This window comes from Rhipicephalus sanguineus, chromosome 7 (genome assembly GCF_013339695.2).
Source record: "Rhipicephalus sanguineus isolate Rsan-2018 chromosome 7, BIME_Rsan_1.4, whole genome shotgun sequence".
Taxonomy (NCBI): domain Eukaryota; kingdom Metazoa; phylum Arthropoda; class Arachnida; order Ixodida; family Ixodidae; genus Rhipicephalus; species Rhipicephalus sanguineus.
The window spans coordinates 104,417,196-104,444,378 of NC_051182.1; the positions used below are offsets into that span (position 1 = coordinate 104,417,196).

The 27,183-nt window shown below is 47.4% G+C and overlaps 1 protein-coding gene across 2 annotated transcripts in view; it reads right to left on the reverse strand.

Moving 5' to 3' along the window:
- The window catches only part of LOC119399690 (probable chitinase 10), a 685,554-nt gene that overhangs the window by 16,017 nt on the left and 642,354 nt on the right, over positions 1-27,183 (reverse strand). For both annotated transcript variants that reach the window (XM_049417815.1, XM_037666509.2), the window contains 7 exons: positions 19,194-19,469; positions 12,484-12,662; positions 11,377-11,625; positions 9,889-10,074; positions 6,621-6,740; positions 4,823-5,117; positions 2,747-3,056 (listed from right to left, as the gene is read on the reverse strand). In XM_049417815.1, the coding sequence (XP_049273772.1) occupies positions 2,747-3,056; positions 4,823-5,117; positions 6,621-6,740; positions 9,889-10,074; positions 11,377-11,625; positions 12,484-12,662; positions 19,194-19,469 (1,615 nt within the window). The remainder of the gene's footprint in view (positions 1-2,746; positions 3,057-4,822; positions 5,118-6,620; positions 6,741-9,888; positions 10,075-11,376; positions 11,626-12,483; positions 12,663-19,193; positions 19,470-27,183) is intronic.

The window sequence follows — 27,183 nt, forward strand, 5'->3', positions numbered from 1 at the left end:
CGAATTTTGTGGAGTTTCGTTGCACCTACCAAGGCTTTTTCTTTTCTGTGATGTTGATTAATACTGGCTAGTATTATTAAGCTAAATAGGCTATTTAGCCTATATAGGATAAATAGGTTTTTTAGAGGGAAAAAATAGAGCCCTTCCAACTGTTTGTAAAGAGGGAAGACCAGCGATGCTAGGAAAGCGCTCCGACGGCGGCCAGGCGCAGCGCGTCTTTGTTTTCACTTGCCCAATTGTCGTCGGTGTCATTGGTTCGATGGCGAAGTGCACGAACGCGCATCTGGGCGCGCCGACGTTCCTCGTACTGCCACTGTTCCACTTTGGAAACTACCACAGGCAGTGGTGTAGCCAGGGGGTGGCAAACCGGGCCCGTGCCCCCACCCCGAAATATTTTCGCCATGACATACAGAGCACAAAATGACTCCACCACATCTACCTGCCCGGCACCCACTTCAGATCAAGGAGGTACCCCCCCCCCCCGATAAAAAATTCCTACCTACGCCCCTGACGACAGGCGTTCCAAAGAACAACTGAACACGTTGCCATTGATATCTCCTACGTCACTATACAGCGGAAAAACGCGATTGGTTGACGGGACATAATGGAAAAGAGTATGACGTCTTATTAAAGACAGCTACACCAATCGCAGCACGTATACGAGCGCGGACACGCTCACGTGGCTGCCAGTGTGAGCGGGGTCATGTAATGAAGAAGCAAAACCTGAGGTCCAACAAAAAGCGCGGTGTAATTGCGCGCTTTTTACAATGCTAAATTTGTATACGCCGCCAACCGGCGTTTCGCACGACGCCACGAGATGGTGCGACCTATCTGTCTGAATTACGGTGCGTCGAAGTTAGTGCCGCCTGCCCCGGGAGCAGGGTGGTGACACCCTTCTTCCAGGTGAGCGCCATATTGGGTCGAGGTCGTTGACGCGGACGCCGCCTCTTCTTAAGGTTACGTGCAATCATGACAGACGCGCGTGAAACTGAATAAAACGAACTCAGACATATTAAAGGTGTCTGATATAGCGCGCGTCTGCATGATCCGAAACAACTTAGCGGTTCTGTCGGAGTTGTTGCCACCCTAAATCTTGACTACATGCATACCCCTTGGTCCCACGACTAGCAAGATTCGCTATAAAATATTCTGAATGATATGACGAAAATGCTAAACTTGTAGTAGATTCAATTAAATCTTCAGCTAAATTCGCAATGATTCTCGTCCAGAAATGCATTTTTCTATGACCAGCATACTACAAATAAGAAAATCACCAGTTTTAAGGTTTGTTGGAACTTTCTCCTACGTACAATTCCTGCGTAAGTGTATTTCGTGTGAACAAGCCTTCGGTAGATAAAGTAGGCTAGGTCGGCATTTGTAACCGCCCTGTTCCTAAGGAGATGCCGATAATGACCGTCATCCCCATCCGACTAGTGTAGTCGTACGTTTAAGCTAAAGCTTCACCGTATCGCTTCGCAGTAAGGTGTGCTTGCAACTCCAGCTATTCCTTAAAGTTTATTCAAGCCCCATCGCTGAGCCAGTAAGTTTAATTTACCGATATAAAGCTTTCAAATCGGTACGTCGTTGGGGGAATCAGGATAAATTAAACTGTCCAGTTTCAGTATCTTCAGGTGATGAGATTTACTGCCAAAGAGAGCAATCTCTCTCTTTCCCTAGGCTAGCGTCTGCAAGTGGCATGCCCTCACCCACCTTCGGTCCCCCAACTGCCAGAGGCAAAGAAACGCGTCATGCTCCCGCGGCGAGCCCCACCCTCTTTCTGTTCTGTTTACTTTCTCGGCGCATTTCCGGTGGCTGCATTGTGAGTTCCGCAGTATGAAAACATCATAAAGAACTTGGACGACGCTTGAGCTTCGCTTTCGAGAGTAGAACGTGATAGCGCAATCGGCCCGTGTTCGTATCACCTTCCCAATCGCTAGCCTCGCATCGCCTCTCGGTGGAGCCTTAAACCGCGCTGCAAGGAGAGCTTAAGTGCGGACGCCCTCCGGGTCCAATATCCATGCATGCGGCACGAAGAAACACGGCCACAAGGCGGGGCGATGCTATATAAAAGTACAGCCGTGGGCCCTTTGCGCCATGCCACCGGTGTTGTGTCAAGCCGTTAAAGAACCTCCGAGATGTGCGTACTACCAACGCAAAATGGCCTATATAAATAGCTCACCTTTATTATGCTAGAAACTATCGCATGGTGTCCGAGCGGCTAAACGCCTCGCGTCACGGAGCACGGTGTCACAGGTTCGATACCCCGGTCGCACTCGAAGCGAAGATTTTTTTTTTTTTCATTTGCGTCTACCTCGAATTTTCGCTCACAGGCAACGCAGATTTCTTGCTCTCAACTAAAGACGCCGACGCCGCCGCCACCAACCCCCCTGACACCGACACCAGAATTTCTGCAAAACGAGCTCTTTGACGCGATTACGTAATACTCGGGCCGTGATCAGTGGTGTTCTAGTAAGAGCTGCTACGTAGGCGCGCGGGGCTGTATCTTTTACTCCAAGATCGCTTTCGTCGAAACGGAGGTCACGCAGTATTGTACTTTAAATTACGACCGCTGTCGAGCCGCGCAGGTGTGGCACACTTTGCAGGCGCGATCCCCACCGACTTATTTACTCTTTGATTTCTGATGTCCAATCCTGGTAAGGGGCTCTTTAAGGACAACACCTCTGGGCGATGCTGCCGCTTCAGTCGCCACAGCACTGCCTCACTCACACGTCACAGAGCGCCTTACCTGTAGGAGTTTTCGGTGACTTCCCTGAAGGGCGCAGATCCCAGCATCCAGCCACCGACGGCCAGCATGACCTTGAGCTGCGGGTTCTTGGACTTGAGGGCCACAATCCTCTCCCAGAAGCCTTTCTGGGCGCCGCCAGTGCCTTCATCCACGGGCTCGGTCGACACAATCTTGAATTCCTTGATGTTGGCGAACGCGTAGATGACGTGCGTGCAGAGCGTCGGGTCGATGTCTTCTGGCTCGTAGTGGCCCTTGCCCTTCCGCTTGGCCGACCAGTTGGTGAAGTAGCAGACCACACGGGCGTTGGTGTCTACGTGTTAAGAATTGTTCATCATTCAAAGTACACCAAAGTCAAGATGGGAACCGAGAGGTGAAAACGCAGAGTGGGATATGTTGAACGAACAGGATAAAGTACGTCAGACAGGCTGGCCGACGTTTCGATGGGAGGACCTATAGCCTTTGACTAAGATAGGTTGCCTATCGCCTTTGACGAAACGTCGGCCAGCCTCTCTGAGGCACTTGTTTCCTGTTCATTCAACTTATACCACCCATCAGTCAAAGGTTAGTTTTCCATTGTCTGTAATACTCAAGCCACCTTAAAATGCTGAAGATCACATAAATCAGGATAACCACCTCCTACTTCGGGTTATTATGCTAATCGTTTCTGGGTAATTGTTTTTCCATATATTTCTGCCCATTAGAGTACGCTGAAAGTTTTGCGCTGAGCATGAGTCGGCAAACTTACTCATGAGTCCGCTCATACGACTCACTCAGACTCAGATGCAGCCATGTGTCTGAGTCTGAGTGAGTCCGGTTTAGGAAAATTTTGGTGAGTCTGAGTCCAAGTGAGCCCTAAGCACAAGAGTGGGCTCCACATTTTTTTTTTTGTCGAGCGATGTAGCTGAGGCACAAACGCATCTGAAGACTTTGTTTCCTTTCAGCCTGGTTGCTCAGTACAATTAAATTTTGATAGAAAACGGACACACGGTACAAAAAACGTGATAATCTTGGAATATATAAATGTACCAGAAGTGTAACAAAATCGCAAATATTTCAATAGCGAAGTTCGTGTGACATAACACCATATTTTATTATGCTTAAGTTCGAGCATTCGGGTGACAGCTGTAAAAAGCAGTAAATTACAGAACCTCCGAAAAAGTTGTCTCACTATGCTTAAGCATTCTTGCGCTGTCCAAAGGTATCGAATGTCACCAACGCACGGCCATGTGGGCGACGACGTGCCTTGCGCGATGTGTGCGGTGCAATATGTGGCGCGACTGCGAGTGTTCACACCACCGGGGGATTGCGTGGCGTGCGGTTGGATGTCGCACTTATCGATGGCGTGTTTGGGCCCTGCACTGATTAATCTTTTGAAATGAACCATGTTAAAGTCCGACTGTCGTGAACGTGATGGCATGATTTAACTGAATCTCTCCCTTATTGAACCGCATTGGGCGCATCCAAACCTTAACGGTCGTTATCCTAACGCTTGTTTCAGGTGTTATTCTACCTTATCCGCATTGGCGGACTTTATCCGATCACACGCAGGTCCGTCGTCCTCTTCAATACAGTTTCTTTCCTCTGATCCCTTCATCCCTTTCGCCTAGTGTAGGGTAGTAAACCGGACACGCGTCTTGTTGACTTCCCTGCATCTCCTTCCTTTCCTCCTCCTCTCCTTCTTGTGGCCCACTCCGATTCTTTATCGACATTAACCGGACTCTTATCATACCTGTTCAGTACTTATCCTCGTTGTAGATTATTCTATACATATATGTTTGGACGTGGAATGTTCGACACCAAATGCGATTCGATTGTGGCGGCAAGGTCGAGGTTTGCATACCCTCCATACATGACTGTTTCGGGGTTCAGGTTCCTATATACTTTGGAGTGAGTGAGTGAGTGAGTGAGTGAGTGAGTGAGTGAGTGAGTGAGTGAGTGAGTGAGTGAGTGAGTGAGTGAGTGAGTGAGTGAGTGAGTGAGTGAGTGAGTGAGTGAGTGAGTGAGTGAGTGAGTGAGTGAGTGAGTGAGTGAGTGAGTGAGTGAGTGAGTGGTCATGTGACTAATCTTCCAACCTACCGGGCTCTGGAGCCTCGTCCTTGACAGGTTGAGCAGACTGCGGTGCCTTGAGATTGTCGATTCTCTTGATGGCTCCCGGAGCCTGGGTTGTCTGCGTCGACTTGGCAGCAATCGTCCGTGGCTTCTTCACGATGGGAAGCACGTTCTTGGGTCCTCGGCTAGGCCTGCCCAGCAGCTCCTCGGCCATGGCGCCGATGAGGGGCCAGGTCTTGGATGTACAGCGACCTCGGAAGTCATCCATGTCGACGGTCCACACCATGGCGCCAGCGTAATTGTTCGCCTTGATCCAGTTCATCTATGGGGCGGCGTTATAAATGAAGGAATGCAGGGAACAAAAAAATAAATCAATAGTAGTACGGAATGGTTAATTGGATCATTGCGTCCTGTGTCGCTTGTTTGCCATGCGGCACCCAGACGTACGGAAAAGAAGGGCTTCACGGAATCATCAGATTATCAGGCGTTGATTATGTTAATTTTGCACAGACTACGGTAGTCAGCATTTTTGGTGATGTAGGTCAATACGTATATAATTTTTTTACAAGAAAGTGGAGGTTAGGCGAGCGCACACCGCTAAATTTGCGTTTGCCCTAGGAAGTACAGCAAAAATGTTTAGTAACCACTCGGCTTAGCGTTCACCAATGCCCTCTAAAGGACTGCCTACAACTAGGAAGCCATTGTTAAAACAATTACCGGGCCATCATCGGAACACATCGAAACATTGGCTTCCTGCTCCTGCATTGCCTGTTTAAATGCTCACAGAAAAATTTAAACTTGGTCCACTCTGGCTTGGTGTTCCATAAAATTCTCTCCTAATTCACTCCCAATCAGTACGATTTTCAAAGGGACTCCTAGAGTAAATTTCACGAGGTGCTTGCAGCTCTGCTGCATTTCATTTTAATGCAATATGAAGAATTCGTATGAAGAGATTTCATATACAGTAATCGGTTATTATGGGTTTCACTAAATGAAGAGTAAGACTTTAAACAGATAAGTTTTCAATCTTAGAAAAAATATTAGTTTTTCTGTTTCGACCATTGTAGAAGTGTGGAGCAGAAGCCTTTCTTTACAATATTACCGTGACTGAATATGTAGTAGTGTTGTCGTGTTATACTCTGTGATGGTGCGTAAACATGAATTCACGAAGACTCTTTGACTGCCCTTGTTCAATGGAACAAATGCCTTCGACATAGCAGAAGGTGACAGACCAATGCCAAACAACCCAAAAAAGAAAGACACTTGCGCTGTCGCTTTTTTCCTCAACGATACGTACTCAATGTGCATAGGGTATTCATTTAGGCTTATTGGCTCGAAACGCCCAAGTGTGCACTCTGAGAAGACAAAGTGGCCCACCCATTAACATTCGGGTACACCCCTACAATGTGAATAGTACTATCCGAACACATTCTTTGAGTGCATTGTCGCGACTGTAGGTGTAGGCCTTTTTTTATAGATCCAACAATTTATCTCAATGTAGGTAAACTCTTATGACGAAAATCATCGAGGCAGCCACCATATCACGCGCGGGTTCAAATTGCGATAGCTTCCCATCAGTAGCTTTGTGTGGGAAATAGCTGACCATGCTATATAAAAATGGCGTGCGAAGTAAAGATTTGCTCTACTGTCTACTGAATGCCTCGCTTCGGGATATTTGTTGTATTCGCTGCTTCCTTGACTCAATGTGCATAGTTCATTCGGCCCGAAACTAGCCTCTATTTGCGAGTTGAAACTCCTTCATGCGAGCACAAATCTTTCACCATAAATGTAACACATTTCGAACGTATCAACTCTAATTTCTCACCTTTGCCCTGATGCTTCTCTCGTCGTCGAAGCCAACCCACTGGTTTCCGAGGTAGGCGTAAGGCACGAGCTGTTCGTCGTCCCAGACGTAATCGGCGCCCTTCTTGAGCATATCACAGATCTAGAAAAAGAAACAGCTTCAATCACCACCAGATATGTCACCACGAAATAGCTACAACACAACATAGCTAAAGCGAAAGAATGCTATTTTAGCAGAGCAAATAGGAATCACATGGTGCAAAATAAGCGAGTCGATAGCAGGAGGTGCTGAATAATTGCCGAAAAATAAATAGCCGTTTTCACATTTGTAGAACTACATGCGCAGATTCTAACCTTCCTACGTTTTCAAGCGTCTATCATTAAAGAATAATATTGTAACGCCTTCCATACACGACTGATGTACAGGGAAAGATACGCGTATATGCTGGAAGTCATGAAATGTCCTAGTACACAAAATGGCGCAAGGGTCAACGTTCGCAAATCGTACTTCTCTGCAACAGGACTGTCGATACTTTAATTAGCTCCCATGTCAGCACTTCTCCGAGGCCTCCTCGTTATCTATAATTTGACAGTGAAAGTTGGGGACTAGTCTTCTCCCCAAACTTGCACTACAGACTTTTAGATTAGGGACCAGACAGATCCCTGATTTCATGCACAAGTGCCCAAGTCATCAACATTCCTTAAATACAGTCGAGTTGACGACTTGTTCCTACACTTGCTCCATTGAAGTTGCTTATTCGGCGAGTTCTAATCACTTCTAATGCGCAATATAAAACGCACGAATAGAACACCATGACCGCATAAGCAGTTCCGTCGCGCACGCAGGAGTCTAGGGCGAGTGCGAATGGTCGTCTTTACAGCCAATAAACCATGGCTCTTTGACCGGCGTAGTCCTTTTCACGGCAGTCATTGTAAATAACGAGGACCCGTGGTCGTTGATCTGGAACACGTCTGTACTGTGCAAGGGCTAGCTCCTAATCCCACTTCGTTCTCCTCCTCCTTTCGACCCTGTCCCCCCCTCAAGACTATGCCCCACTATTCTATTTTCAACATCCTCCGAGGGGGAGAGGACAAAAAACGTCGCATCAGTCATTTTGTGGCTTCCATTACACACAGGTTTTGCACCGGCCGGTTCACCACGTGGCCAGTAGCCAAACAAACGGAACAGGCTGTGACTATCGCGTCCGTGATGCAGTCATGTCACTCGGACAGCTGTTCTTGCACTGTCACCGCGTCTGAGACGCCAATCGGTGATGAAGCCTGCTCATCCGACGTGTAAATGAGGTGCGCGCTTCCATCTCCGTCGTTTCCATGTCGGTGTGGCCTTGGTGGTGCACTCCGCACTCAGGTTCTCCTGCAGACAGTTTACTGCAGCGTTTGGGAGTCTTCTCCATGTACATAGATACCTGCAGCGACGTTTCTTGCTGCGGCCCGAACCCTGCGAAGTCCCTAATTTCAGGAAGGTTGCCGATATCGGCGCTTGTTCTCCTGATCGGTTCACCACGTCAGTGACGAGTCCCGGGGCCTGACTCTCCCGCTTCTCAGTAGGGATATGTTCGTTGAGATGCTCGCACAGTAGGTTCGCGTGGTGGTGGTATTTCTTCGGCTTCGTTTTCGGGACCCTCCACCTCTCTTCCCGAGGGAGAAGCAGCGCTTTCTCCTCCTTGTGTACGCGCTCCTCCCTTTGCTCAGTCATAACCTCGTCCAGTTCCACGAAGCCGAACGGAACATAATCCTGACATCCAGGCTGTGCATCCAACGACGAAGATTCCAAGAAAAACACGGCACGACTGCTAGCTCCGTCGAAGGAGTCATTGTTGCAGGTGGGCAAGCTGTCGGCAACTTCTTCCTTTCCACGCTTCATCAGTTGCTCACTGGAGACAAACTGTTCGTCAACTTCAACCTCATTATTCATTCCACAGCTTCCACCATTTTCACGACTGCCGCCTGTACTTTCGAGAATGCCTATCGCTTGAACCTCTTTCGGTTCTTTATCCCTCTTCTGAATACTACCACGGTTCTCCAATGGCTGTTCCTCTCTTGTCCAAGTAACAGCGTGCAACGTTTGCTCAGGAGGATCTTCCACGCACATCATCGTCGCTTCGGTGGTATTCGCTTTTTCATCCCTTTGTGGACTCGCAGACAATCCGCTTTTGTGGTTGGAATCTGAGCCTTCGAAACTTGTCATGTCTCTTTGCCTTCGGAGATGCTGTCACAGTCGTCGGCGATTTTACACGAACCAGCTCGGTTGTAGTTTCCGCTGTCACGTCTAGCGTAAGCAAAAGGGGAATAGCACGTGTCACGCAGGAGAACAGACTGTTCGCGTTCAGATAGGAAATACTGCCCATCAGCGATGGCATACAAGACCTTCTCATGATATTCTGCAGACTCGTCGAGTTCCTTGTCAAGTTCCTCGTCATCAATAACGTCGAGGATCTTCCTGTCTAACTGGCGGAGCTCAGCTTCTTTGCTCTTCAAAAAGTTGACGTGCTTCATGACACGGCGCGCTTCGGCATCGGGATTCTGCAGCAGTTCTCTCAGGAGCGTAATAATACGAGAGACGCTGACCCTGAGAGTCCCATGCACCTTCCGAAGACGCTCGGCCGAAGTCATTGTAGTCCACGAATGACCATTCCCGGGTTTCGGCACCAATATGTAAATAACGAGGACCCGTGGTCGTTGATCTGGAACACGTCTTTACTGTGCAAGGGCTAGCTCCTAATCCCACTTCGTTCTCCTCCTCCTTTCGACCCTGTCCCCCCCTCAAGACTATGCCCCAGTATTCTATTTTCAACAGTCATGTAATCCACAATTCAGTTATCCGAGATAGCAGAGCGTGTGCAGGAACCTTAATAGAGCAGTTTCTGAATTAGTGTGGTTGTCTTAAATTTGCAACCAAATTTTCGTACGGGCAGTTTTAAAACCCGTTACCGCCTAGCGTTCAGGTAGTATCTCACTTTCACATATAAAGTTCCAACTTTCGCACGTTGTCGAACACCGCTTCAAGAATACTTCTTTCGCGATTATGATCATTTTTTGTCACAGATCATAACTCGCAATAGACAGCGCTTGCTGTGTTTCCATATAACTGCTTTATATTCACATATCTACTGAAATCCTAGTAGAACGAACTTCACAGTACAGCCCCTTTGCAACAGTGCCTTGATATTTATTTGTGTATTCGCGTTTGCAATATTTTATGTGAAACCAACTGGAACTATTCTGAAACTGAAGTAGCACTGTTAATGAGAACATAACTCGGCGCCTACCTCGTAATAAGCAAGGAAGCCCGCCTCCTTGGTGAACTCTCCAGCGTCCCCTCCGCCCGAGGACGGGGCGTTCATGCCGTTCTTCTTGGGGTTGGCCAGCGTGAAGGTGCGACCGTAGGTGCCAGTGCCGACTACGATCTTCTCCTTGGGCGCACCGAGACGCTCCCACGTCTTCACGCCGAAGTCCTGCGAAAGTAAGGCAAAGCAGTGGGTAATTAGACAAAAAAATAAAATGTATGCGCGCTAACATATTCTTACTTGCGATATTATAAAAAAAGATTATTACATTCAAGATATTCCCACCAACATGCACAACTTGCATAACTACGCAAACTTGCATTTTATTAGCGGTACAGGGTCTCCCAAAATGCTCTGGGACATAACATGCCCATGTGAAATTATGTGCGCTGTGCTTTTGGCGGAAACTGTCACGTAAATTTCTCCGGAATAATGCTTAGAACCTGCGGTTCTTAAAATCAGTCTGATGAAGGAACCCGTGCGAGTTTCCAAAGGTCTCCGCTTTCTTCATTCTTGGTCAGTGGCCCTTATTCTTCATGGTCATCTCAACCGGTCGCATGAACTTTTGTCGAAGTTTTGACTACTTATCGCACGTGTATCACCATCCAAGAAGTCAACGTTTATGCGTTGTTCACATTAGATTCACACTGTTCACACTGTTGTTTCACATTAGAATAAACAGGTCCCAAGGCTCATAGCTGAGTGATTAGATATTTTTCTTTTTCACAATTTTTCTAATATAAGGAGTCCATCGCGGCCTAAAGAGTAATCAATATACAAGGGTGAAGAACAACAATAAAAGCACATGTCCCCATGATGTGTAATTCCGCAGCGAATTCTCAATAATATTACCTGGAGTTTAACACCCCAAAACACCGATATGATTATGAGGGACGACGCAGTGGAGGGCATCCGGTGTTCTTTAACATGCACTGACATCGCACATTACACGAGCCTCTAACATTTTGCCTCCATCGAAATGCGACCGCCACAGCCGTGATCGAGCCCGCGACCTTCGGGTCAACAAGCATACGCTCGCAGTTACATTTTTCGAGGTGTCCAAATATGTGAGCACCAAAAGAATCATTTATTGATTACGCAACTCAAGATTCTTATCACTGACACTTCGATTTGTTATATCAGTATATCGAAGCCTGTATGGGAAAGTGGTATATGGTATGTAACAGTACCGTGTTTGTATCCTTATGAAAAAAAGTGTTGTGTTCAAACACAGAAACAAAAGAAGAGAGCACGACAACCGAAACGCCGCTTCTCTTTTCTTTTATCTGTGCCTGCAGGTCTTTCGTGATGAACCCCTACCAATTAGCCCCAACTATCTTTCGGTACTGTCTCTTCTCATTATTGCCCTGCTGTTAACTACTTCTTTCTTCAAGATCATCGGGGACTGCTTTAATGACGAGAAATATAGTATTGACGGTGGTAATGATCAGTACCAGCGTGCTCACTTACCATGCACAGCTGCTTCCTCCAGGTGGTCTCATTGGCGGCCGCGTACAGCGGGCTGTTGTGTCCCGTCATGCTCTCCCACTTGCCGTGGAAGTCGTAGGACATGACGTTGAGGAAGTCCACGTAGGCGGCCACTGCGGGCACGTCGTAGCCTCCACGGATTGTCTCGGCGCCCGCAGACACGGCGGCGGTGAGCAGCAGTCGCGGCAGCTTCTTCTCCTTGGACTCGGCTTCGAACGCTTCACGCAGTTCCTGCGGGACAAAGAAAATCGTCCGCTTAAGCTTGAAGTAGCGAACAGTTTCTCACCCAACGCTGTGGTTAAAAGCTATCTTTCAGCTGATGTACACGAGGTCTCCAGTAGTATTGCCGGCTTCTCTGGTCTTACATAAGCTTTTCTTTCTTAGCCTATAGTGCAGCTTTTTTTTACATTCTGTGGTTCTTTTCTTGGAAACGTTTGTCTGTAAACCCGTCGACAGTGTGCAAGAAATCGTTAACGAAGCTTCACTGACCTTCACTCACGACAAGGGACACAGCAGTTGCAATCATGATACAACCATCATTCGAATTCTCGAAAACCAAGAGGAATGAAAACAGTAACACGTAGGTGTTATCAAATAAATTCAATTATCGCATAGAAACTTATGTGCGCATGCCTATGAAGTCAGGCATATGAGCAAAAAAGCGATGCTTACGTCTAACGTTGAGGCATTTTCGAAATGATCTGGCGGGAAGTACCCGAACCCTGAGCCGTAAGATTCTATTCAGTGTATCGATTTGCCCCTAGAGCGTGTGTTCCACTTCAGAGAGAGCTAGCGAGATACAACGAGATGTCACAGATACTTCACTGGTAAGTCTGCAGTACTGCAACGGAGAGAGTTGCTTCTGCTCGCGACGCAAGAACTATGCGTGCGACAAAGAACGACCCACAGCCGGCATTATAAAGCAAAAATGACGTGGTTGACAAACCAGTACCTCGAATTTCATTAAAGAAAACGTTATTACCGCTTTGTGTTTTCTGCCTAGAATTTAATAGCCTCAATCCTAGAATCCTCAATCGCTATGCCTAGAATCTAATAGGTGCAAGAATAGAGCACAGTTGCAGCACCAACCTTGACTAGTTCGACGAAGTTCTTCTTGTCCTCATTGCCACGCGGGAACTCCCAGTCGAGGTCGAGGCCATCGAACCTGCGCCTGCGCAGGAAGTTCAGTGCGCTGAAGATGAACAGCCGCCGATTGTAGCTGTTGGACGCCATCTCCTTGAACCGCTGAGTCCCGAACGACCAGCCGCCTGCAAGAGCCAAGGCAAATGGTTAGCAGGTTATAAGGGTGCGCTAGCGTGTTTTTGAAGACGGCGATATTTTTTGTACGGCGTAATTAGAATAATCATCACCATGTAACCAAATTGTTCTAACAAGAAACTCAGCTCGAAACAAATATGTAACTCTAGCTCTGCACTGCTCGAAGACAGGAAAACTTCGTTCAGGGAAACGCATGTACAAGCTCAACTCGTGGTAGTTCAGAACCCGGGAGCAGAGCGCTCTCAACTGTATCGGAATCGGTAATAACACTTGGTTACACGAAACCCTCATATCAAGTATAAATGGTTCCCGCGCGCGTTTAAATCGGCCTGTGTTAAACCAGATGTCACAGGTGACCTTCACGTGTCCAAAACGCACTGTCCAGCGTTCTAGGCAAGTGTGTTTGACATTTACGCCGTGCTGTATGAGCAACCACACTTGCGACGAATACAGACACGAAATCCTTCGCGAATGGGTACTTCAAGGAAGCGCTTTATAGTGTCTAACTCTCATTTTCTAATCACAAGCTCGCGCACGCAATTAGATTTACTGTTCGGAAATTACGCACTTTAGTACATCAAATGGAACAAACTAACAAACAAATAACCAAGAAGGAACCGGTGTCCTCCTCTACTCAGTTTTTTTTTTCCTTCGTTGCCTTACTTATCCCGCAAAATTAAGCATCGTAGTCATCTTTTAACCCTGCGCCCAGAAATAAAATATGTTTGGTCCCATTCCACTTGTAACTTTGAAATATCACAAGCTTCACAATCAACTGTGTAAATGTTCATGGGCATGTTCATCGGCGCATAAAATGCTTGGCAGAGTAGCGCGGCAAGTGATATTGAACGTTACTTACTGTATCGTTCTCAATTCAGCGCAGCAAGTGAAGTATCATTAAATGGACGAAGACGCAAGATGGTCCTGTACTCAAGGGCGAGTACATTTTCTTTTTGCAATCATGTTGTATATTTCACAGGGAGGAGCTACGACTCCTACTGAATTTCCTCTGCACGTGATACCGGGTTTGACTGTAAGTTACAAAATTTGTAGGTCGACCTACGGATAACGTGCCACACGTTGCCACCGGATAGAATGTGGTGAACTTTTATTCGATTGCACGCGCTCTTCTTTGTCGTCGGCTTCTCTTACCATCGCTTCCTTCCTACTTCACATACACTTTTAGCAAACAGCGTTCATCCTCCTAAAGAGAAAAAGTTTCCCCTTAGTTTGCAAGACGTTCGCAATGCCTTTCTTTATTTTTGTCTGAAGATTTGAAAAGGAAAATAGCACTTCCTTATATATATGTGCAAAGCTAAATCTGTCCATAGCTAAATAGACATTACATGTGTCTTGTATGTATTCTGTTGTACACAGGTGCATCGAGATGGAGGGGATAGATATCTTAATTTAGGCATATCTGACTTCTGTACAGCCGCTTGCACCACCGCTACTCAGCTCTTGGCAGTAATGTTTGGTACTGTCACCTCCTTGACAGACCGCTTCTATCTTGTCTACCTTAATACGTCCGCGGTGGTATTTGGGGATACCTACGCAAGCCAAGATTCGCGATTAAGTGTGTAACCTCTATTACTTGTTTTTGGAAGTGGACGTCCATAGGTATGCTCGCTCGCGTTGTGGATCAGGCTCCTATTCCAGGTCAAGGCTGCTTCGTGAAGACTTTCAGTGAAGACACATAAACTAGGATCGCTTTCACTCCCCAGAAAAGTTTTATTACTCCTTGGCCGGATGAACGACCTTGAATTCCTTCGTTATCTCTAATCATTGGCACTGATTGAACGTTAATGTACACTCAGGCCACTTTCGCGTAAATATTGAAAACAACACGAGGCAAGAGCGAACCTTAGCAGAGAAACATCGAGGCACAACTAAGAGTTTTAGGTAGTCCGAGTACCTGAGGATGCGCCAAGGCATGTGTACGTAGACTTTGTGGGAAAATAAATGGCACCTTATCCGGCCAGTTTTCTAGCGCCTGTTCTGTTTTCAAACATTTTTGTATCTTCAGCAATGCTACTGGACCAATCGGCGTCGTAGTAAGCAAAGATTCCTAAATAAATATGAATCCATCGTGTCAGGGTACAATCGCAGCCGCTGTAAGCTAGCGTAGCAGCGTGGAAAAAATAGTTCTGTAGTGCGGATAGTGATGTGGTGTTTATGAACGTTTTGTTGCGTTGCCGGTTTTCTTTTTTTGTGACGTTGCAACGTGGTCACGTTGGCCGACAATTTCCTTCGTGATGCTACATCGCAGAGCGAAACTCATGACAGAAAATAAATGTGGTGTTGCGCTTTTTAAATTGGCATTGCCATGCCACATTGTGCGGTTGATGACATTCTCCTTTAAGTGATTTCATGCTGCGCACAATGGTTTAACTATATGGTCATTGTACTGAGCGGCTAAGTACCAAACATACGCGAATAATGTGAAAGATGAATAATTATAGCCGCAAGCCTTCTGCAGATATCCGCTTTGATTCTTCATTGTTGACGACTAGTTGTAGAGACTACGTATCAGCAACAGTTGATATCAGATTACTCAAATCAAAGTATGTGGTTTTGCACAAGTATTTGATAACCTTGAGTGTGAATGCACTTCCAGCTTTCCGCCAGCAGTTGAGAAAGCGTTTATTTCAACAGCAAAAAAGCGTAGTGGCGACTATATATTCTTCGTATCGGCAAATGGTGATAGTACACAAACGGTCGATTCCGGCAGTACAGAGTAGCAGTCTAGGAATCCTATATAGTCATACACATCACTGAGCGAATAGCGGCGTAGCCTATAGAAGAAAAATGGATGGAAGCCGCAGTATCTTTAAACGTATAATACGTGAACGAGGCGCCTGCTCATTCTTGGCTAGGGGTCAGCCTCGCCGTGTAACTTTCTCTACTCGTCCAATACCAAAAGGTGCCGATCTATAAATGCGCCACCCAAACGCGCATCCCAGTCGCAGCCTGCTATGCCAGTTACATTCGTTCCGCCAACCGTTTTTCCCAGAATCTCAATACGTAGCCATAACGGGATCTTCAAAGCCAATTATGCAACGAGGCCAGTGAAACTATGCCTTGGAGAGATAGCCATCTCTGGTTCAGAAGGAAGCTTGGTCTTCTCGAATTCCTTTCTTGAAAACTTCGCAGTGAACGATACCAGTGCAGCAGATTCCCATCTACAATGCCATCAATTTCAGAGCTCATGGGTACTAACAGAGCAACGTTTTAGTTTGTTTTTCAGAATGGTAGTAGGGTGCGGATCACACGCTATAGCCTCCATTCTATGCCTATCGCCTTCGCTCGTCGAAACACTTTCCTGTCTGGGCTTCACGTGTACAGTCCGGGCATACTAAGCAGGTCCTTGTTTATAGCACCAAGTCTGGCTCCTGCGTATCCAAGCCTAAGGCATGAAGGATTGCGGTGCTCGGAAGCCACCCTTGCAAGCGACGAAAGAAAAGGAGAAAAAACAACGGAGGACTGCGGATGCCAGCAGGCTTACAGGCCTCATTGTCCTCGGCTGTTCGAGATGGTCCGTTATGATTTCGAAGAAAGTCGCGCTTCCTTTTTTCGAGGACACCACTCTTGTAGAACTATTGGAAGAGCACTCCGTCGCTAACTGGCGCACCTCTCTAGGCGGGATGCGATGCGTTTTTAAAGCAACGCCCTTGCTGATAAGTGTAAGCCGTTCGCAGATTCGCCTGTGCACCGGTGTTATAGCGGCGGAGAGTAAGGGAGTTTCCGGGAGATCCAGACGAGAGATTCGCTCTGTGCTAGATTCTGCGGAGCTGCAAGCAGGTAGCAGCGACTTGAAAAATGCGTTCCTTCGACAAAGCCTTTCGGGCCTTCCTAACCAAGTAGTTTCTTTAAACTAAAGGCCTCGAGGTTAGGCTATGTACAGGGTGTAGTGCGTCGAATGAGGAAGGTTATATGTCGCGCTAATACGACTCATCTTTAAAAACTAGTTTTTTTTTTTTTTTACAGAGCGCCGCTTTCTGGAAACTGCATCACTTGGAACATTTATGATGTATCCGTATTTTATCAAAGCTTTCATATCCTGTTCCGACTTCGACGTTCTTCTCAGGCCGGCCCTTGAAGCAAGCCTGATCATTAGGGTTGCCCGTTTGCTCTGCTACCTAAAGACATAAGCCACTACCGTACAGTGAGTAATGCAAAACAATTATACTTAAGCGCTATCGCGTATGACTAGTTGCTAGGTATCACCGCGGTTACTTTGTGCTCTGTTAGTTAGTTTGGTTAGCTTGTGTTGATCGCAGAGGTGGCAACCAAATAAAAATCGCGCCATATCCACGAAGGGAATGATGATTGAGGAGCTGGCTCGGAGATAATCGGGTAAACCGTGAATGCTCCGTACAATTCCTCTACTGTCATTTAAAGACGTCACACGTTTTTATAGTAGCGATTGTGGTCAGGGTGTTGTCGAACCACAAGCGGTCGCAGACCTTGCAGCTATGGCCGAACGTGTGGTCGAGGAAATCGAGGAAATGTCGTTTTGCCTGCGTTAATGTCATCATCAAGGCGCTCGAAGAGCAAGAGGAAGAAGACTTCTCTTTCGCGCGAGCGCGCGCATGCTAGAGTTGGCTTTGCCTGCGTTCATAGGCGTGCGCAGGGGGGGGCAAAGGGGGCGAGAAGGGGGGGCGCAAAGTCAGCCCTATACATTGTAGGGGGGGGGGGCGATAGGGGGGGCGCAAAGGCAGCCGCATACATTGACATAATAGGGAGGGGGGGCGCTGCGACGAACCTTCGCCCCCCCTGAAGGGCAACCCTGCGCACGCTTATGCCTGCGTTAATATTATCATCAAGGCACTCGAAGAAGAAGAGGAAGAAGGCTTACCTTTCGCGCGAGCTGCGCCTGTAGCGGTCGCCTATGGAACTAAGGTTACGCTTACGGCGCGGTACATTGCCCCAGCTTAAGAACCTGGCGAGCCAGCTCCTAATATTGCCACATTTTCGGGTCCCTGACATATAGTGGTTTTCATCATATAGCAAATCACCTAGCACAGGCACTTATACGTGGTCAGTTTATTTTTCTATTTGAGAAAACATGCCTGCAGTGGCCTAAATACCTTTTTCAATCTGCCATAGCTTCCTTGGTGATGTTGTGCCGTGATTTAAGACAGATATATGGCATTAAAGTTGGAAGTTGGAAGCCTTTAGAGCCTCAACTCTTTGGATTGCACATCCAATCTAGTTTCGCAAGTAAATATTTTTTTGCGTATGTGCAATAATAATACATACGAAAGTGGGAATAAACCGAGAACCTGGAAAATTTAGCTTTAGTTCTAGAAGCAAAAGAAGTGTCCATATAAGTGGACGCTGGAAACTCCATTTACACTAGGTCCATCATCCTTCTTCATCGTAGATGGGAACTTCGCTCGCCCACTGCTCTATTTCAACGCATTAATCCTTATCATCAAACTAAACATAATCAATGCCTTCATCATCACTTCAACGCGTTCATTGTTGATATCATCATCATAAACGTTCAAGTGGCCGCTTGCGAACGGCTCTGATTCAACATTTTCATCTTCATATTTCATTATCGCCATCATCAACGCGTTAATCCTCATGTTCAACGCTTTTATCATCACCATCTTTATCGTCATTCAAGGCCCATTTGCTTGCCCACAGCTCTACTTCAACGTGTTCGTCATCATCTTTATCGTCATTGGGCATAATTACCGATGGCGTCATGGTTGCGTTCAAACTGAATGATTTCATGATCAGCAGTAGCATTGTTCAAGAGGCCTTTGCTTGTTGATTGTTCTGCTTTAATGCGCAAATAATCGGTGCTCGCCAAATCGGAACATTTTCTACCGCTAGTCAGCTCGAAAATTATGACATGTATGTCTTCAACACTTAATCCACGTCCCGAATAAAGCAAATAAATTCTAACCATAACTTCTAAAAGGTGTATTTATCTATATCACAGATAATGTTTTGTGTAGAGCCGCAAGGAAACGAAGCGGGTCTTACTACCATGCGTTGTTCTATCAGCTTCTTACAAGAACTCGGTATGCCTGGCGTCCACAAACGTGGACGCCACAGCGACACTCAACTTACAATACTTTCGTCGCTCACAGAGCATCGAAAGTCACACAAAAACAAGATAAACCCTACCTTTTCTTGAATAAAGCCGAATAATTTAAAAACTCTGATGAATTTAGAGTGAACTTGTCAAAAAAACGTAGCCATACACCTATACTGGCGACTCGAGAAGAACGCCATTTTTCTGTGCGCACTTACCGCTATTTTTTCTATGAAGTTAACACTTATAGACATTTTTGGAAATGCTGACTAATGCCCACATTTCAAATTGATCTCTAAGGCAATGCATAGCCTAGCCTAGCCTGATCCCACTTCACTGATATGTTTCGTGCACATATGTGGACGCTGGGATACAAAGGGTTAAGCTTTAGGAGGCACTAAGGGCGCTAAGCCATTTTTAGCAACGTAAGGAGTTAAAGAAAGGATCTCCTGCAGTGACCGGTACTCACCAACGGCGAGAAGGACCTTGAGGTTTGGGTTCTTCTTCTTGAGGTCAATGACCCTCTCGTAGAGGCCCTTCTTTCCGTTCTTGGTGTCGTCTGAGGCATCGAAGCTGGACAGCTTGTGCTTCTTCATCCACCCGAATGCGTATATGATATGCGTGCACAGCGTCGGGTCAATGTCCTCCGGCAGGAACTTGCCATCACCCTGGCGGTACTGCGCCCAGTTGGTGAAGTAGCACACGATCTTCTTGCCCGTGTTGCCGCCGCTGGGTGCAGAGGGGCCTGTGAGACAGAAAGACAGGTGCATTAACAAAACAGTCATTAGTGGATGACTTCCCAATAATAACTAGACCACAGGCTTACCCTCTATCCAATCCCCCATACCCATCGTCGTAATACCCTGCGACTTCCTTAATGTCTAGAGTCCTAGCGGTCGGCTATATGAACGCGCGCAGTCGAAATTAGACGTGAAAGACGTTTATGGATGACGCTGATTCCAGACAAACACTTTCACACATTTAGATTCGTTAACCACATGCTACGTTCTAGCCACGAAAGTTTCTGAACGCATGAACCTGGTCTGAGGAACCATGCACCTTCGCCGTAGAACATGTGAATGCAAGTGAAAACAAGCTACATTTATTGAACCAGTTTTGGTTTCTAAAAATTACGAAACGGTGCAGTGTGAAACATTGCTCGCTAGTGAGGACAAGCGCTCACGATCGCCCTGTTGGCCGGGGCTAAACTGATGCCAGTGCGGCCCTAGGCGAATCCCTCCACCCCATCCTATAATCGCTTTTACAGAGCAAATGTCAATGTGCACAGTTGACTTTTCATCAAGCACCGGTATCAATGTGTAGGTAGTGTGCGCGTAGCGCCTGTTATCTCATTTACTCATTTATCAGTTTTACTCATTACCCAGTGCAGAATCTCACAAATATATGGCCCATATCATTCCTCTAAAAGTTATATTTTGAAGTTGTAGCGTTGTCAAATAGCAACTGCGAAACGTGACAAACCACATTTGAGCATGTTCAGTTAAATTGCGTCTCGAAGGCCACGCTGTCGTCATCGCTAGTGTTTTCTACGCATAGTCGAACTCCGGCTACAGCGTTACGCTAGCATTTATGCGTGACGAAGCACAATCCACAATGTTTTCTCTACACCTGCCTTTATTTCAACTTCGGATAACAACGTCATTATAATTTCAAGTACGCAGTTCCCTCAATGTCCGGGCACTTCAGATGAGGTCACGTCGCCTTGCAAACGGAAATAGAACATGATGCCCCGTATAGGCTGCCTGTTGATCAACCGTGATCTCGCTTGCCGTGCTGTTACCCAGTTACATACTTATCGCGCGGTGCGACCAACAGCGCAAATAGATGCGCTTTAGGCGGCTGGAAGGTGTACCAGCAGTCGAATACGAAACTGAGTTCCTTGCAAGCCGTAGCGAAGAGTAGCAAGCAGCGATTACCGAAACGTCGGGCAATCGGCGCAGACGACTCACGGCGTCCGCATCGAGGTCAGCATCGCAGAAACCAAGCGGATACCGCGCGCGCGTGCCGAATTAATTCACCGGCCGACCACTGCGCGTGTGGTGCTGCTGAAGGCGCGTGCACATTCTCGTCGAAAGGAGATGGACACGAATCCTAACGGAGACCAACGCAAGCGGTATATATAAGCCGGATCGCAGCATCAATACAGACACAGTGTGCTAAACCTTGTGTTCTTTCGTTTGCCGTGGAGCACATGCCGCTTTGAAAGTGTACCTTCAAAGACGACTTAATTCAGCGCCAGCTCTACGGCGCTCCTGCTGAATTTTTGCCTATACTGACGTCACGCGTAGCATCTAGCGTACTTGCTGGTTGGCCATGGTATATATACGAGTTCCTGTATTGAAAGAATATTTAGGTTGCCTAAAGAAAAGGAAGTGCCAGAACACGAGCACACACGCACAACAGTCACGTGCCTGTTCTTTCTACGTGTCGTCTCTTGCCCCTGTGTTTTATGTTACACCAGCTCGCTCATATCCTGCAGCTTGAAATTAAATTGTTTGGTTTTACCTCAGACACCAACGATACAATTATGAGGTACATAGGAGCGGGGATTGTCGGGAGGAATTTAGGATCGACGTTCGCCACCTTGGGTTCCTTAAGGCTCACCTTAAACTAAGCGCACAGACGTTTTAGCATCATGCTCGCATAGAAATGCGACTACCATGGTAGGGAATTGAAGATGCATTCGTTGTGCTTAGCACCGAGACGCCATGGTCGTTAAGGTACTAGGCCAGGTGTAGTTCATCGATGACCGCCCGATGTAGAATATGCGTGCAGTTTTCTGCGATGCATCAAGCTCACTGGCATTCGTCAGTCCTTGTCATAATTAAAGTGATTGTTGGGGTTCTAGGGCCCAAAACTACGATATAATTATGAGGAACGCCTCAGTGGAGGGCTCCGGAAATTTCGGCGACCTGGGGTTCATTAACGTGCACCTAAATTTAAGCGCATGGGCCTCAACCATTTTCACCTCCATCGAAAATGCGGCCGCCGCGGCCGCGATTCGACCCCGCGACCTTCGTGTCAGCAGTCGAGCACCTTGACCACTAGATCACCACGGCGGGTTCGTTCCTATCACAAAAAAAGTGTGCTTTGGAGACTTCGCACCATTCCCTTGATACAAATGTTTACGCCCGCTGTGTCCAGACACGCTAACGGCAGTTTTGATGAACACCTCCTTGGTGCGTGGCCAACTTTAATCGCCCAAATACTGCCACTATGTGCGTAGTTGGCTTCGTTGTTGAAAAAATGGTACAGCGAAGTGTTAAAGATATTATGTCCTTTACAAAACACTGCGTTGGTACGCTAAGAGGACGACCGGCGCATTACTTATCTTATTTTGAATCATTGCTGAAAAGTAACGAACAAAAAAGCATGATCGCAGACGCTAGAGGCAGAAGATAGCCAACAGGGTTAGGCTTAACGGCATGCTACGCCGACAGAGATGACCCACATCTACCTAACGGGGTTGCCTGCCAATCTTCTTCGCTCGCGTGTCTTTCTGTTTTGCCGATCTTTTCAAAAGTCCAGCTCTGCGCACGCCCGTCGTCACATCCACGCTTACTTATTTTTCATTCTCCCTCTCCTTCATACCGCAACGCATTTTCGTTCCCTCCCCGCGGAGGCGTTCTTGTCCTTGCGGGGCCAGTAACGGTTTACACAAACGGCTTCCAGCTAGAATGCACTGGTGATGGCGAAGACGACGACGGTGGCAATTTGAAAGCGCGCCTTCCCCGTTGTGCACACACCGTTGTACTGGGACTACAGAAGCTGCATCAATGCAACGCCACCCTCTCCTCACTCTCTCCCTCTCTCTCTCTCTCTCACCGTCCCCACACGCTACAGCAACTCCCATTTCTATAGCCTCGCATGCCTCAGACGCGTTGACGTAACAGCGGTCACGCTAAGGCGACCGTGCCATGGAGATGACGTTGGGGTCACACACACACGCAACTACGGCACGAGCCACCCACCTATACACACCCGGCCGCCGCCATCTTGGCTAATTGGAAGGGTCGTGTTCTTCCTGTTAGGACCGAGCGATTGAAAGGCTCGCCGCTGAGAAGCTCAGGCTGGGATACTTATATTTTTTTTTCTTGCTTCGATTCTTCGGGTGGTCTCCTATCCGGTCAAAGGGGGCCCGACATTCTGCGGCCGCGTCGACGTGATGTGGAAATAACACGTACTCTGAAGGCTTTCGGTGCAGTCTATACAAGAGAGCGGCGAGCGTTTTGTCCCCGCGGCCGTTGAGTGTCATGAAACCTTAAAGAACGTCGGTGAGGTCGAGCTCGGCGCTTTTGTGGGTGATGAGCGGTCGTCGGCGTTAGCCGGCAGTGTTGACACGCGCTCTTGCGCTAAAGGAATGGCTAGGGAGTGTTGCAGCGTCAGCACGCTCAAATAGTCGAGTGTATACATGCACGTTTCGTGTCAGAAAGAAAAAATGGAGGACGTTCTTTTTTTTCTGGTGTTTACGTCGCCATTTTGTTTGCCTTTTTTTTTGGTCTTCTGCATGCGGGGTCAGGCAGTAAAGCGACGGGGTGTGCAAAAAGGTAGAGACGAGTGATGGACGGTTTCAACTGACACAACGAAAAGAAAAGGGCGTTGCGATGTGCTAATGGATGCTCCGGCAGCGCAAAGGAAACATATTTGCCAGGGTGTTACAAGCGATAAAGAAAATGTTGGTAGCAAAAATATGAAACCTATCCTTTCGAAACGTTAGAGGTGATTTCATTGCTCTCAACTGCTATTCGCAGAATGGAGGTAAAACGCTTTCTTCCTTGAGGAGTGGTACGCGGAATACCACAACACTGAAGGCACGAAAAAGCAACAGCGCTACTAGCCACATCACGTCGATTTGTTCACTCTGAGAGAGCCCACATATTTGGAATTTCCTCCATTCCAAGTTCCTAGTGTCCCTTATGCTTTCTCGTACAGCACCACTTACAGATTAAGCATATGCAGCGCTAATTTCAGGGATATAACACATGCAGAAAATCATAGGTTGGCATCAATTTACGTTTATCTTCTAAGTGAACACGCTCTTTTTTCGAAACAAGATCAAAGGTCGAAAATTGAGCAGAAGGAATATAAGAAACAGTCCAGTAATTAGGCAATCATTGCCTGTCTGTAGAAAAAGTACTACGCTATAATCCTTCGTAAACAAGATTGACAGGTAATTGATATGCTAAACGTAAGATTAGCGGTGGCGCTGGACTAATGGCAAATCAAAACTTATGAACAAGCTCCTTTGTGAATTCCACCAGGATTAGGGCCCGTATTCTACAAAGCAACGTCCTTTGCCGTCAAGGTCATTTGCCACCACAGAAGTCTTACTACCGGGTCGTTGGATCCAGTGACGTTGACGTTGCATGCTCATGGACGTCTGTCATTGACACTGCTAGCGATTACTTTTCAGCAGTATAACTTTTGGAAAGTTGATATCGTTTTTCACCCTTAGTATTACGGTTCCTTGTATTCGTTTGCGATAAAAATGCCATAATTCTGCCGTGTGTGTGTGTGTGTGTGTGTGTGTGTGTGTGTGTGTGTGTGTGTGTGTGTGTGTGTGTGTGTGTGTGTGTGTGTGTGTGTGTGTGTGTGTGTGTGTGTGTGTGTGTGTGTGTGTGTGTGTGTGTGTGTGTGTGTGTTCATGTTGCTAAACCATAAAGGGGCCTACACTCTTAAAAAAATGGAGTGACCCTCTCCCCTGTAAGGGAGAAACGGCGGATGTCCCCAATGTTCGTCTTCAAATGGAGGAACCTTTCCTCCCTTTTCAATGGAGAAACCGTTTCCTCCCCTGTCAAAATCAAGATGGCTGACGCCAAGCCAGTGAAGCGAGCAATAGATTTAGGCCTAGCGAGTTCATCGTTCTCGACTGATGAAAAGTATGCGGCACTAGTAATCACAAAAAACGGTCCCGCTGAGCTTAATATCGAACGATATGACAATAAAATCAAGCAGGGAAACCTGTAGTGACGAAAACCTCGCGGAACGGAACGACGGAACTCGTACGTTTCGCTCGGCCAGCGAGACGGCGTTCGCTTTAAAAGAGACGGAACTGCAAAGGGGCTCTCACCCGGAGACTGCACGTTAGGCTTGCTGTCTTTATTTGTCGAAGCATCACACGGTGTAGCGACGTCATCCACGCGTTTACGGGGCAATAGGCCCCGACATGTGCCTCCAAAATTACATTCTGTAGCATCAAAACAATCCCGGCGCAGCGGAGCATAGTTTCGATAGATAGATGTTCAACTTCATATAAGTAGGTGGAGCTGTGAGAGCGCCGTAGCCTTGAAGTAGGTGATAGCTGGCGCCATCTAGAGGGGTTAAACAATGCTAAAAAAAGTTGTTTCTGACTGAGGCGGCGTACGTTGATACTAGGCTATGGCATTTCGGCAAGGTGGCCCCATTCGTGGATTACTCAAGGACACCGGAAGGTTAACAAACATTTTATTAATACGCACACGTTCACTAGGCAGACACATCGTACACACACTCAATTCAATAGGCTTCCCAAGCAACGCTTAGCGGCGCTGCTGCTCTTGACGGGCAGCGCCATCTCTGGCAGAAAAATAGAAACTGGGGTGTAAGCAGGGCGCGTTTTCCCTTCTCTCCACCGCGTTGCTGCTCGTTTCTGTGCACGTGCAGAGCTCTCGCGGTGCACTTGCGGCGCCTCACAATGTACCGCTTGCAGTGCGGCTTCAAGAGGATTTTCAAGCTTGACTGGCACTTCCGAAAAGCGAACTTGATAAAATTAGAAAGGCTCGTCAATCACGTTAACGGTGAAGAGCAGACGATCGACGACAACGACGCCCGACTCAAAGCGAAATGCATTTCCCAAGTCGCGATTACACCGTGTAGGACGTATACCTCGAGGTAAGTCTCATTCTGTCATGTTAAAGATGAATAATGGTCCACATGCACTCCGAAATGAAGCCGTACACGCTATCGATGTTCTGCGGCGTGGACTACGAATCATATGATTGTTGTTTTGATATGGCATGCTTACAGTAGCAGCCGTGTACTTTCGTGAACAAACGTTTGCGGCGTGCGAAAAAAAAGATTATACGGCCATGGCACCGCTTCCTGAGAAGGTTAGAGTCAAGTCCTCCGTGCCGCTGGAGAACCACCCGCCGATTAAGACGCGAGGCAGCTAGCTGAGCTTTAACCACTGTGAAGCAAGATGAACTGCTCGCCTCGTTTTTTCGGCTCTCGCGTCATGCTTGCAGTCTCTTTTTATGATATCGACTTGACAGGCGTATAAAACCTGTTGCGTGAACGCGGCTAGAAAATCGCACAAAGTCAGAAGGTGGTTACTTGAAGGTTGCAATTGCAAAGCATGTATTAAGTGCCAGTTATATTTAGCGGCTGAAATATATATCACCCTAATAAAGTGACAAAAACAAAGCAAACCTGCAGGGCGATGTCAAAGCTTGCTGAAAATGCACAGACGTCCGTTCCGGCGTGATAAAGTAGCCTTCCCGACGCGTGAAATGCAGATGCCGAACTTCTGACATTGTGCCAAGTTCAGTTGAATTCAACCAACCGCGCAACGCTAACGGTATAATGCGAATGTGAACGTTCAACAACGACGGGTAGGTCTCACGAGCACGGGGAATCAAAACACAAAGTTGCTTCACCTACAACTGCGTGCATGCGCCGCGTTACTTACCGATTCAGGTAGTCGGAACGAACGAAAGCGATGAACTCAGACAGCCAAAATAGAAGGCGAGACAGCGCTGTCAGCTATCAACGCTTGCCGCCTTTATTTCTCGTGCGACACGCCCGGGAACCGATACAGTTTAACACGTGAATCGTGTGCCTTGGTGTTGTCTGCACTGTTGTGGCTGGCCACTAAACCGTAATACTTCGGACCACGCTTGCGCTTCCGCGGGGTCGCTTCTGCCATCGCGGAAATGCGCAGCTTCGCACAGCAAGCCTCTCGGTTCAACGTACCCAGCTGACGGTCCCCCAGTTACCCGCACCGAGAGAAGAACGCGTGCGCACGTGCGCTACCGCTACCGTGAAAGGGGCTGAGTCGGCCGCGCTAAGGTTCAGAGCTTTCCGACAGAGCCGCAGCGCGGCTGGCGCGGCGCTGTTGTCGCGCCGCAAACTTGAGCTTGGGTTCCCTATGCGTACACAATTCATTCGCATGTATAAAACCTATGACATGAACAATTCACTACAGACGCGTAGGTACACACGTGTTTACACATACCCCTCAATGAAGCGCAGGCTTTTATATAGTCACTGAATTACAGTGGACCATGGTGGCACAAGCGATGCGTCATTTTCTTGAACTATTTACCATTTCATGGCTGCATCACAATATACGCAGACATTATTGATTTGTAGCTATGGCTTAGCCAAGCGCACCCGTTAATCTAAAGCCGCATAATAATGAACAATATAATTACAGAGTTGATTAAGTTAGTGCGAAAACG